The following is a 14,032-nucleotide window of genomic DNA, read 5'->3' on the forward strand; positions in this document are numbered from 1 at the left end:
TTTTTTTCTTCTTTTCAACATCTGAGAATGATCCTCAGTATTTAATTAACATGGTAGATGAGACTAAAATGCAAATGTACATCAAGGGCATTATGAATAAATATTTTTAAGACTACTGAAAAAAGCAGGCAATTATTAAACTGTTGAAACTTATATTCATTTATTAATTGTAGTGACAAGTTGTATAAACTTTTTACTCTGATTGCATGCACTTCTGAAAAATTTGCTGTATTTATGCAACTGTAAAAATGTTTTGTTTTATAGGTGGTTGAAAGTCTTGGTCCACCTCAACGCCCTGATTCTGAAATAAGTTTTCAAGATGTAACTGTTGCTGTAAAAGATATGCCCCATTCAAAAATTCCTGCATGTCCTGAAGAATTAGGCACCATTATGGAATGTCCTGAACAAAAGAAGAAGGTTTTGCAAATAATTTCTACTTTTTTTTTGTAACATTTCCTATGTGATCAATTTCATATAGAAAAGGCTAGAATTGGATTATAATAACTGTGTTGTTTGCAATGTTAAAAATCTCTTTATGTTGAAGATGCTTCAATGGAGCTGAAACATTAAAAAATCATACTACAATATTTAATATCTTAATGTTAAACTCACAGCAATATTTTAGATGTATAGTTACTTTTGGCAACAAGTTGTGTTATTTTCTGCTGATTTATTTTTAGTGTGATGTTTTGTACAGGGTAATAGAAGACTTTAATGCTTAACATTAAGAGCATTGTACAAGTTTTGTTGCATTTAATTAAGAAATCTGTTTAGTACATTTGCAATTAAAACTCAAAAGATAGCATTGGGTCAATATGGTTAGAAAATGCTATTGTGTGTGTAATTTGGCACTTCTAGTTAAGAAGTGTCCAAGACCCATCTGCCATGCCTCTTATTTTGGAAGGGGGAGGAGGGGGTTAGGTGTTAATCTGTTTTGGGTACCTTGTATTAAGGAGGTTTTTGATGCACTCTCTAAAGTGCAATCTCAAACTTGTTTTAGGCTTTCAAACGTTTTTGGGTTTTGATATTCTAATACAATTTGAAAATTTTTCATGTTTTCTTGAAATTTTGAAAAACATAGTTATAATCTGGGCTGCAGAGTCAGAAGGAAAATGACCGACCCAAACTCCAACTCCGGAAACATCTACCCCAACTCCGACCTACACTCCATTCTCCAAAAACAGTCTGACTCCGACTCCGCAAGAACTGGCAGAGTTGCAAAATTTGAGCGGAAAATGACCAACTCAGACTCTTCGACTCTGACTCCGCAGCCCTGATTATATTTCTTTCTTTTTTTTTTTTTTGAAATTTTTAAAATTAGTAAGTTTTTACCAATCATGTAAATGTTTGAACTTTTTGGTTAATTATAAAACTTCTACTCAAAACTATTTACTGATTTGAAAGGCACCTTTGCAGTTTTTGACATTTTGATAATTGACATTCAAGCATAATTGCAATTAAATTCAAAGTTGAATTGTATTTATGTTACACATTTCCAAAAATTTGTCTTCTTTAATGCATAAACACCCAAATCATTTTATACTAGACTTTTTGTTTAATTCAAAAAATGATTTTCATGCATTTTTTTAGTATAAGGTTTTTTTTTCTGCAGCAAATTAACACAAATAAAATAAATTGTCATGGAAAGATTTTTACTACTCAGGTGTGAAGGTTTTCAGTCTTTTGAAAGATTTCCGTCTTTTTGAAAATTTTTGAAACAGTTAGATGAAACAAGATAAAAGTTCACAGGTAATAAATAATTTGAATGAGTTAAATATAGATCAAAGACAGCTGAATGAGGTTTATTTTTAATTTGAGTTGCATGATTACAATAAAGAACTACTATTCATTACCTCCTGATAAAACATAAATTATTCTTGATTAAAGTGAGACAATTAGCTATAATTTTATTTTTGTCAATCATTATAGTTTTTCAGTGTTTATTTATGTTTTCTATTTTGGAACACTTTTCTTGGAAAATTAGTGTTTAATTTTTAAGTATGAAGCTCTGTATTCAATCCTTTTATGTACTTAAAAATTAATTTTTAGACCAGTCGATTTTTATTTTGAAAATTTCAGTCTTTGAAATTTTTTCAACCTTTACACTACAGTAAACTCCCGATTATCAGCCGTGAGATTTTCCACAGTTTGGATTATCTGCGGGTCTTTCTACAATTTCTTTTGTTAAACTTATGATTGTGTTGTTCGTAACTTATGATTGTGTTGTTCGTTTTAAGGTTTTACATATATTTTTTTTATAATCAATGTTAGTAGATGCAATGTAGTGATGTTTTTAGTTGTAATTTATTTGTAATGTATATGTGAGTGACATTCATATTTTTTAGCTAATGTATACTCTCTAAGTTTCGTTTTTTACCTATTATTTGGGTTATCCGCGGTTTTCGCTTATCCGCGGTTGCCGTACTGCTCTATTCTGCGGATAATCGGGAGATTACTGTATTGCTATTACTTTCAAACTCTAAGTTAAGTTGAATCATCTTGCCTTTCTTCATATACAAACTTTTGGTCTTTAACGTAAAATCTTAAGTTGAAATTATCTATCTCTGCCAAGTGCTTTACTTCAATTTCATTGAATAATTTCTACGAAGATAATCCTACAAGTTTGATTTATAGGTTTAAATTCATCAGAAATAACACTCTTTTTTTTTGGCATGAAATATTTTAAATTCTGTCAAGAACTTGAAGGATTTTTGAGAGTTGTCTTCAAAACTATACATAAAAAACTATGCCACATCTAAAATGCTATTATAACAAAAGCAAAATTTAAGCTCTAATGATTTTCATTATTTAGACATCCAAAAATATCTGATAGTTTAAAAGTTTTGAAAATTTGTAGTTATCATTACATCCATTATTATATCCAAGTCTTTGTGCATTTATTATTTATTACATTAAATATAGATATGAATTGTTAATTTTATAGTTTCATTTACAACGTGAATTATAGTCTATAATAAAAAAAATGTAGGATATATAAAAAAATGTATATATATATATATATATATATATATATATATATATATATATATATATATACATATATATATATATATATATATATATATATATATATATATATATATATATATATATATATATATATATATATATATATTGTTCAATTATTTAGGTTTGGCAAGGAGGTGAAACTCGTGCATTAGAGCATTTGGCAGAACGTATGAAAATTGAGGAAAATGCTCATGCAGAAGGTTATTTTATGCCAAACCAATTGTCACCTGATCTACTTGGACCTCCAATGTCTATGAGTGCAGCACTAAGTAACGGTTGTCTATCTGTTAGAAAGTAAATGACTTTTGTATATTATTCTAGTACATGTTTTATTAACTATTTCAATGCCCCAGCATAGAACCAGAAGTATTGAATATGTTGCAATTCAAAATACTTAGATCCAGTTATTTATTCTTGCTTTATGTATATATATATATATATATATATATATATATATATTCTTAGCAGTATTGAATATTTATGTATTCTTTGCATTATATTTATATATAATTGAAATTCCAAAAACGCAATTTTACGTGACATTTGATGATGTTAAGGGGGAGGAGTTAAGAGTCCCTTCAACTGAGATTTTTCAAAAGTCCTAAAAAGAAATTTGCGAAGCCCTTCTTTAGCGTTGCCAGCGGGAGTGCATCTCCCCCAAAAAAATCCTCGAAAATCCTCTTAAATATAAGATTGTAGGTCCCAGCATTGGTAGCAAAAGCAGAGGAGTGGGGTTCACGGACTTGTTTGCAGCAATTTTCGGAAATTGAAATTCAATAAACGCACTTTTTGAGGAACTTCAAGGTTGTTAGTAGGGCTCTCCCTCCACGAGAAGTTTTTCAAGATAGAAGTCTTGAAAACGAGATTGTAAGCAATTGTGTTAACGTTAAAAGAAAGGATTGGGTTCAATGACTATGCACGGCAATTTCTCAAAATGGAAGTTTCACAATTTTAGACGGTTTTCAGAGATATTAGAGAAGGGCAAGAAGGGGGGGGGCACTCTTCGGCAGCAATTTTTCAAACTTGAACTTCTAAAATGTTTTTAGAAGAACTTTAATAATGTTGGGAGGGAAGTTTGGTGATGCTCCCGGGAATCATTTTGCAATGGAAGGCCTATAATCGCGATTGTAGACCATCTTTTGGTAGTGTTAGGTAAAAAGATAGAGTTTGGAGACTCTCCCATGTAAGTTTTTAGGCATTGAAGTTCCAAAAGTGCAATTTTAGATGATTTTCGGAAGTGTTACGTAAAGAAGCCTATGGGCTTTCCTCCGGATATTTTCCGAAATTATGGGCTTGAAAACAAAATTGCAGCCCATCGTTTGTAACTTCAGAGATTTAAAAAAAAACTTAAGTTCCGAAAATGCAATTACAGGCCACATTTGGTACCACTAAGGAAAGAAATAATTTCAATTACAGCTTCTCTTCATTCTCCTTGGCTTTTTTTTTTCCAAAAACATTTAAAAGTTATATTTTTTAATAGAAATATTTCAGATCTTTCTTTATATTTTTAATTATTGAAATACCATAAATCTCTAGATAAAAGTTTACTACTTCCAATTTTACCTTTGAATATTAAACTACTAGTGTGGACGATGCTTGTCCGTTCAATTTAGGTAACGTTTAAACTGATACAGAGAACATCTTATTTAAAATAATTCTTCTTTTATTTACATTATGTACAAATGCCGCTTCTTGGCTAGCAAACAACTGAAGATAATATAATGGAATCATTGAGTGAATATAAAGCTTTAAATTAAGGTTGTTCATACAAATTCATAGTCCTTGGACGTTATAAAGAGTAAATGAAAGGGTTACTTTCCGGTGGTTCCAGTCCGTGGTATGAAGAATACTGTTGAGGTTGACTTTTCCCGAACTAAAGTAGAAGGGCCGGTTATGCTCCAGCGACCTATGGATTATGCGCAAACCGCGGCTTGTAGGAAATACCTCGAAACAGTCCACTCGAATACTGCCTGGGCTATGAACGAACTGAAGACGACCACACACAGCGCAACTCGCGCTTTTATCCAATTCACAGCGTATGACGTTGAATCTGCTAATTTGCATTTCGGGGCGGAGACTCTCCAAGTGTATTAGTGTAACTTTTCGTTATTCTTTAAATCCCTCTCTCTTTCTCTTTTATCCTTTCTTCTATTAGAAACATATTCCTACAGCCCATGTGTTTTTCTCTACTTTCCTGTAATTTTCAACAGAATATTTTCATTGAATAAAGAGGAAAATACAGTGAAGCACCTTTTATATGTGTCTCTTTTATAGGTTTTTAACAATTATACGTTTTTAAATTTGGACACTGAATAGTTTAATACACATTAACCCATCCCTATTATACGTTTTTTCTTTTATACGCTTTTTTCATAATCCCTTTAGAAACGTATAAAGGGTGCTTCACTGTATATATAAATATGCCAGAAGCTCCTACTTAGCCATCATAATCATTTATTCGTTCATTTTTTTTTTTTTTAAATATGACTTGCCATTGGTTTTTACATTGTACTTAAAGCTTTAGAAATATTTGAAACTTACTCTTTGGCCGTCTTTAGAAATAAGTTTCCATCAGCCATTTGAAAAAGCAAAATGGGTCATCGGCCAACTTTGAACAATCGGCATCAGCCTAAAATTGCCATCGATCGAGCCCTCGTGTGATGTATATTAAGAATGAACTTGGGTAAATTTTCTGTTTAAAAACTGACATATGTGACTTCTACACAACTGAACATGGTACTGTTTTCTAATACAATGATTGATTTTGTATGATAAGTGTCATTCACAATTTATAGTATTCAATTGAATGTTCGAGCAATTCTCTTGGAATAAAGCTGTTTTAAAATTAAGTATTTATTTAGATTATTCAGTACATGCTTCATTTTAAAATGCCTTCACAAGTCATTTCCAAAAGAAGGATATGTTTCAAATTAAATATGAACTTTTAAAGTTTTTTCCTTAAAATATGATTAGTGACAAATAAATACCAAATAGCTTGTTGCTGCATCCAGAGACTGCAGTCTTAACCTTGTTAGGGATCACCTTTTTGGAATAGCCATAAAAGTACTGAAGGTAGTAAAACTTTCTTAGAAACTGTGTTTGTTTTCAGACTGGTAACAAATTTTAAATTTAGCACACCATTGAGGGATTCCTTAACATGATGCGGATCCACCTTATTAAGTGAACTCTTAAAAGTTAATGAAATTTTGAAATATCTATTCCTCAAAGAATCAGAAGCTGAAACCATTGCTATCGTTTTGTATGAAATCGTAAGAATCCAAACAAGGGCGCCCATATAGGGGGGCAGGGGGGCTTGAGCCACCCCTTTGAAATTAGAATTTCCTTGTTTTTTGGTACTTTTTTCTTTGCAAAAATGTAAATACTTTTATTCTCCAGCCATTAATGAATAAGTTATTAAAAATGAAATGTTTTATTGACTCTAATCTGTCCTGAAATCGGTTTCCATGGAGAAAATACCCTCCTAACCCATGGTAAAAATATCTGAGCCCCCCCTTACAATTTTGTATATGGGCGCCCTTGAATCCAAAGGAAGTTATAGTTATTTTTTGTGTAAAGTAATATTCAAACAATTAGAATTATTCATCAAGTGGCATAAAAAAATATTCTTCTTTTTCTTCTTTTTTTTTTTTTTTTTTTTTTTGTGAAAACATGTTGGTGTGGTTTTTTCTATAAAAATGTTTCAGTAAAAATTGTTCCCACATTCTTGTGTATCATAAATTACAATTTTTTATTTTTACTGTTACTTCATAACTATAATAGTTAAATGCCATCAGCCTTTAATTGTATGTTTACAAAGTATTAACATGAAAAGTTAATCTCCACCCCACATAAATCAAATGGTGAGAGTGCCACTTCTCCACTTTATGTTTTCTTTTCTCATAAAATGAATTTGAATAAAGGAAACAAAATTTTTAATTTCTGTTGCCGAAGCTTCCAGAGATGTTTATAAAGCTGCTAAAATTGTGTATTTACTATGGCAATAATGCTTCAACTCTTAAATTGATTTACTTGAACTTTACTCCCCTATGCTGAGGCTTTTACATCTCCTTGTTATTCAATCACTTTGTCAGCAGACCTAGGTCCACTGTCTGCAAGTTCGAAGAATTTCTTTTAAATTTCCTTGGAAAAAATGCAGTGAACAACCTGAATCCTACTTTACTAATAACAAAAACATGATGCTAAAAATGTGAGTAGACCTACATTATGACTCAAATATGATTAATAATTATGCTAGTTTCATACAACAGAAGTTATTGCCACACAATCAACAAAATCAAGATATATTACAGGAAAAAAATAGGTAAATAAAGAAAGTTGTAAAAAAAATCAAAACTGCAAATTTTTAAAATTTTCTGTGAACAGCGTCTGCGTGTTTGATTATATTGTCTGGGTCGGTTAGTCAGAATATCTCATGTTAACTTTTCCCACTGTGTAACATGATGATCTATGTTTCTTATGTTTTTCCGTCAGGGGTGTAGTGAAGCAGAAACGGTAATCTGATATATTTCTAAAAGGCGGCATGCTGATCTTGAATATAAGTTCAAATTTTATTATGCATGCAAACTCTAATATTTCTTTAAAACAAACTAATTTGACTCTGTTCATATCCAAATCCCACCTTAACATTTTCATTTTTAAAAATATTTTCAAACCGTATAACAAACAATGCTATTCTAATACGTACAAGTCAGTCTCAATGTATGAGAAAAGAAAGGATTCAATATTTTCATACTTATTGAATTTATAAGGCTTTTGACATATTTTATTTTAGTACAGTTTGATAGAAATCAGTAAATATAGCTTAGTTTTTAATTTGACTATCTTAATAGTAGAAAATGAAAAATAATTTTATACAATTATATTCAGAAGAATTCAATCTTCTTTCTTTTTATCTGGTAGATCCCCCCCCCTCCCCCCATCATGTACAACTTTTAATTTTAATAAGAAGTACAAATCTTCAGTTTTGCATTCCAGTAAGAAAAAAATAGCTCTACAACATTGTTTTCCATATTACTGACCTTAAAAGTTGAATTTAAATCAGATTTCCATGTTTTTAACAAAATTGTTTTCTTTTAGGTTTTATTGGAGCCTTCGAGATTTGGATAAGACTGTAGAGCCTGATGAATTTGTTAGAGATGGACTTGTTGGTCAGCTCATATGGAGAGAATACTTTTACACTATGTGTATGAATAACCCAAATTTTCATAAAATGTTAGGAAATCCTATTTGTTTAAACATAGATTGGTAAGAATGATTCACATTTCTTCTTATTGAAAAGTTGATTCAAAAAAGTATACATCAAAATAATCTTTCTCATTGATCATTAAAAACGTCGTCATTTTATTCAAATTCTGAAAACCATGCTGTCCCTCCTCCCCTTTTTTTTCTTAATTTTATGTTGCTCACAGAAATCAAATATACTGTGTATTATTTATTCATGCCTGTCTCACACATGGTACCAATTTAATAAATAACAGTATTTTTGAATGAAGATGCCATTTATATATAATAGTTTAAACTTAAAAAGGAACAGATTTTTTTTTTTTTTTTGTAACTATCTGAAATTGAAATTCAGGAAAATTACGTTTTATGATAGAAAAAGGCAAATCTTATACTAGGGTGGTTCAAAAATACATGAAAAAAAAAAAAAAGTTTCTTCTCGATAATAGGACACCCCTCAATATTTTTAGACTAGTGGATAGTAATATACTGGAAAAATTTTAGCTTCCTATTTCAACTGAAAGAGGGTGCTCAACCCCCTCCCACAAACTTCATAAGTATGGGGAGAAGGGTTTTTAAAAAATACATTGAACTGAAAAAGCAATGCTGCATTTTATAATATACACGAGTAATATGCATATACATAGCAATAAAATAATTATTTACAAATTAAAAATAATTATTTAATAAAAACAAAAAACCCGACTGCATAAAAACCAAAAAAGAAAAGAATGTAAGCCCAGTAGTTTAGAATTTATTAAGTATTACAGAATAACTTCTCCATTAAAATAGTTTTAAAATCAATACACACATAAGACAAATCATGAATTCAAAAGCAGAATAGAAGGATCAACAGTTGTGGCCCATTCCTCTTTGACCAGCCAAGGAACCCGGTAAAATTTGAATGGGCCTAGACTGTTTATCCTTCTATTCTGCTTTTAAATTTATGATTTGTCTTATGAGTGTATCGATTATAAAACTATTTCATTGGAGTAGTTATTCAGTAATACTTAATAAAATTCTAAATACTACTGGGCTTATATTTTTTCTTTTTAGTTTTTTTGGTTTTTTATGCAGTCGTGTTTTTTGTTTTTATTTAATAATTATTTTTATTTTCCCCTTTTTAGTTAATTTTCATTGACTTAGTTATAATGATCATAAGACAGCAAATTTCACAATCTTGTCAATTTATTGAAAAAGTTTATATAGTGAGGATTATTAAGTAACTTGCGGTGGTCTAAACTACTGATTATTAGTCCCTCTAGGGACCTTACTCAACTTAAAGCTACATATTCTTGACCTTTAGCAAAAATGCGCAAACTTAAGTCAACCACAGCTATATTAACAGCACGGAAAAGTCGCCAGTCAAACCTTTCTCCCAAAACTAAAAAAGCCCGTCAAGAGAGAACACCTCACAAAACTCAGTACCTATAATCACAACAAAAACAAATGCAAAATGTTAAAGATGAAAATTGAATTAGTAAACAAAAAATTCATGCAGCGAAAACACTACCTGCATTTATCGCACCCTGTGTCGCACACAGGTAGAGTGCGACATGATCCCAAATTGACAATATGGTGACTGGTTATTGATAAGGTGAATTTTGATTACTGTCATGTGTTTAGTGACACTCCCAAAGTTAAGACAAATTGATTGATCTAAGATTTATCAAAATCGGCTAAGGGGTTTAGCCTGTACAACGCCACATAGGAACAAACATGCATACATAGACTCATAAACACATTACCCTCCTTTGCGTTGCACACACGCAGGGGGGTAAAAAACAGCTTGGGAAATTAAAGGATTCTAAATTTATGACATTTTCCATGCTACGGCTAATGTTAAATTGAGACATCACTGAGCACCCTCTTAAAATTTGAGTAAGGAGCTAAAACTTTTACAGCATAATAATATTATTAAGTCTTAAAAAAATAGGGGGTGTCCTGGACTGTAGCTTAAAAAAATGTTTTTTTGAACCACTCTACTGCATCCATCGAACTAAAGAAATGAACATAATAGAAAATTCAACTTTAATACCTGCTTTTTTACTACCAACACATCTTTTAAAACTTTTCTTTATTTCCAAACTCTTTATAAATTTTAAAATAAAGCAATAAATCCACTATCAATTTGACTAAGTGGCCTACAAATGCATATTTGTCATAATAATTTCAATTCTGAATCATTGAAATGTGTAACAATGATTTTCTTCATTTGCTTAATTTTACTTCATTTAAAGAATATTCAATGTGATCTATACTGTGAATTTTTTTTTAATGACACAGGCTTGTGATTCAATGAAGCTCTTCATATTATTAACTTTTTTATGACTTCTAAATAAAAAGGTATTGCAGCGTACTAATTTTTAAAAAAATTTGTGATTTTTCAATGAAAAATTTTAGCGCTTGTTTTTAAGCATTGAATGATGTTAAGTCTTGAAAATCTTCCTAGACTTAAAATTTTTTCCCTTCATAGAAAATTTTATTTTTTTACTGTCAAAAGATTCAGAATATTATTCAGGACAGTAAACTCCTGATTATCAGCAGTCGGATTATCCGCAATTCGGTTTACCCACAGCTCTTTTCACAATTTAAAAAAAAAAAAAAACTTTTATGATTATGTTATGGTTTGCTTTTAGGTTTTGCATATGTTTTTTATATTCAATATTTGTAGATGAAATGTAGCAATGTTTTTAGTTATAATTTAAATGTATCTGGGTAATTAATTCTCCAAAACTTTTACAATATTATGTCCCAGTAGCCTAACACAAAAATTGTTTAACTCAGAAAGTGTTTTCATTTTTTTAATAGTTAGAAATAACTTATCTGATGTTATTTTACTCTTATTAAAACAATAACTCATTTAGATTTTTCTACAAAATTTTTTAAATGACCAGAAAGTCACACTTTTGGCGTACCCTCAGCCGTTTTTGAAGTGGACTTAAATTATTTTAAAATTTTTGATCAACATTCCACAAATTCAATTTGTAGTACAAAATTAAGCATACTTAAAGGTGTAAAAAAACATCAACGTACATCGTTTTAAACTTTGTCCCCAGGTTTCATGTCATTCTCCTGTCCTAGGAATGAGTGCAATTATTATAGATTAAAAAAAGGAATTTTTGATTTGCTGTGCTACAACACTGTTTATTATCACCATTTTCTTAGATTCCTCGAGTATTAAGGTCATATGATTTGTCTGATGTTCTTACTAAAACTTTGAAGTTCAAAAATGGGTATGAAGCATTTTTGCTGTCATTCTACTCGAAAAAAATTTCTGTGTTAAATAAAAGAAAAATAATAATTCTACTCATATAGTGTATAATTGAATTAAGAGGTTAGAATCGAAAAATAACATTAGTTACCTTAATTATAATCCTGGGCTTACGCAACAGGCAAATTGTATGAAAAATGTCATACTCCTGTCCTAAAAAAATCCCTTTCCTAGCATTATTTCTCAAGCACTGGTAATGCATCCCGTAAAATAGAAGGGTTTATTTCCTATACATTAGTTGGAAAATAAGATTAATAGAAAAAAAGAAAGTTAAAGTTGGCAAACGATAAATAAAAAATGTATCAGTGGAATAATTCTATTTATTTTTTATTTTTATTTTATTTTATTTATTTATTTATTTATTTTATTTATTTATTTATTTATTTTTTTTTGTTGTTGTTGTTGTTCAGAGGAATGGAATCCTTCCAAAAGAGATTTATTGGTTAGACATTTGTTTATCTAAATGTTGCTTGAATAGGTTCATGAAGTTGCTATAAATTTCGTAGTTGCTTTAAAAGTGAAATATATGTTATTAATATTGCTGATTCCCTTTTTTGTTTTATGTTTGTATTTCATGAACCATAAAACAATTCACAGGTAATGAGGTAATCAGACAGTAACTTTTCTTTTTGGAAATTTTATCATACTGTGTATGGCTAATTTAAAGTAAGTTTTAATGTAGCAATTGATTTTTCTTCGTTGAAATGAATGTCCGTTAGTCGAAGTAATATGGAAAAACCTATGTGGGACTTTTACTCAAAAAAATTGGGGGTGTCCGTTTAGGGAGGTTATACATAAATTTTGTATTGTCATTTAATAACCATACTTTTTGATTTTGGCTTCAATTATTTCTTTATTACTATAGTTACATTTTAGATAATCCATGAAGCAATTCATTGTGTAACTCTTCTGGTGCTGCTTGTCAGTCTCTTGCTGCATGAAAATTTGACCCCTCTTTTGAGGGTGTAACATAGTTAAAGTGAGTTCCCTGTATTTTTCTCTTAATAAGTTCCTAGCAAAGAATAAGTATGATTCTTTTTCAGATTTTTTTTCAGCAGTTTTATATTTAAAAAAAAAATGTGATTGGAAAATGTCAGGTTCTTGGAGAATCACCCATGTCTGAGTGTTATTAATATTTTTTAGCTATTGTAAACCCTAAGTATCGTTTTGTACCTATTATTCGGACTGTCCGCGGTTTTTGGCTTATTCGTGGTTACTGTATCACCCTATTCTGCTGATAATAGGGAGTTTACTGTATTCAGACATTATTTGAGGCAGTGAGAAGCAAAGCGGTACAAGTGGACTATTTTCAGTTTCCAGTAAAACGCGTTTAAAGATCCGATCCTAGGTAGGCTTTCATTGAAATTTTTTTCTAAATCATGCTGTACAGCAGCACCTACCAGGGCTACTAGTACAATCTCTTGCCCCAAGACAGAGGAGAGGTTCCCCAACTATTTGTACTGGTTAACTCCAAATTTTTAATTTTGCCACTTACATCCCTTTGCTTCTCACTGCCTCAATTATGCTTTTTGAAAATTGCTACTTTGACTGACAGAGGGTTGAGACTTTTTGACCTATAGCGTGTTTATGGGTGCCCTGTCGCATAAAATTACGAAGTGCAATAAACCAAACCGAATAACTAAAGCGAATAAACCAAAAATATACACAATCCATTCGGTAAAGAGAAAAATTCGAATTGTTCGGAGTCGAATTATCGGCAGTGAACTGCATTAATAAATTGACGTCCCGTTTTCAAGCATCCTATCCCGTTGTCTTCGCACATTGTGTGGGGACGCAGAAACGTGCTTAATTGTTCCACTTACATCCCTTTGTGTGCTTCTCACTACTTCATTTAATGTCTTCATTTTTAAATTTTCAGGATTCAGGACGACGAGATGCTTGAAGCTTGGACAAAAGGAAGAACTGGCTTCCCACTTATTGATGCAGCTATGAGGCAGTTACTTCAAGAAGGTTGGATTCACCATGTTGCTCGAAATTCCGTTGCTTGTTTTCTTACCAGAGGGGATTTGTGGATATCATGGGAAGAAGGATTAAAGGTTGAAAGTAATTTTATTTGACCCTATAAGTATTACTGTTGTGATCTTCCAATTCAAGGAAGGCAGAAATTTTGTACTTGATTAATTGGTTCAAGTAAAGTTTATTACGTTATTAATTAGTTTATATATAAGGCTCGAAAATGGTTTTAAAAATATGAATTATCTTGAATCTTGAAATGAAAAGAGACAACTTATTATAAATGTGTCACTTCTTATTTTTGATGATTTATCAATTGCCCACATTCTCAAAATTCTACAGTACCCGGCAAAAAAAAAAAAAAAACTTTACATGTGGGTGGCCTGACATGCAAACTACTTGTCTTGATTTTACTTGGCATGCTCACGCTTATGCTGTGAGACCACTAACCAGATGACTGGAGCACAGCGTAACTGGCTTGTCTTCTCACATCGCTAAGTTGAACAAGCATGC

General features: G+C 30.8%; 1 protein-coding gene across 1 annotated transcript in view; it reads left to right on the forward strand.

Annotated features, from left to right (window-relative positions):
• LOC129226783 (cryptochrome-1-like) overlaps nt 1–14,032 on the forward strand; it is a 43,316-nt gene that overhangs the window by 26,771 nt on the left and 2,513 nt on the right. The window contains exons 6-9 of the mRNA XM_054861412.1: nt 265–417; nt 3,152–3,324; nt 8,128–8,295; nt 13,425–13,602. Of these exons, the coding sequence (XP_054717387.1) occupies nt 265–417; nt 3,152–3,324; nt 8,128–8,295; nt 13,425–13,602 (672 nt within the window). The remainder of the gene's footprint in view (nt 1–264; nt 418–3,151; nt 3,325–8,127; nt 8,296–13,424; nt 13,603–14,032) is intronic.

This window comes from Uloborus diversus, chromosome 7, assembly GCF_026930045.1.
Source record: "Uloborus diversus isolate 005 chromosome 7, Udiv.v.3.1, whole genome shotgun sequence".
NCBI lineage: Eukaryota > Metazoa > Arthropoda > Arachnida > Araneae > Uloboridae > Uloborus > Uloborus diversus.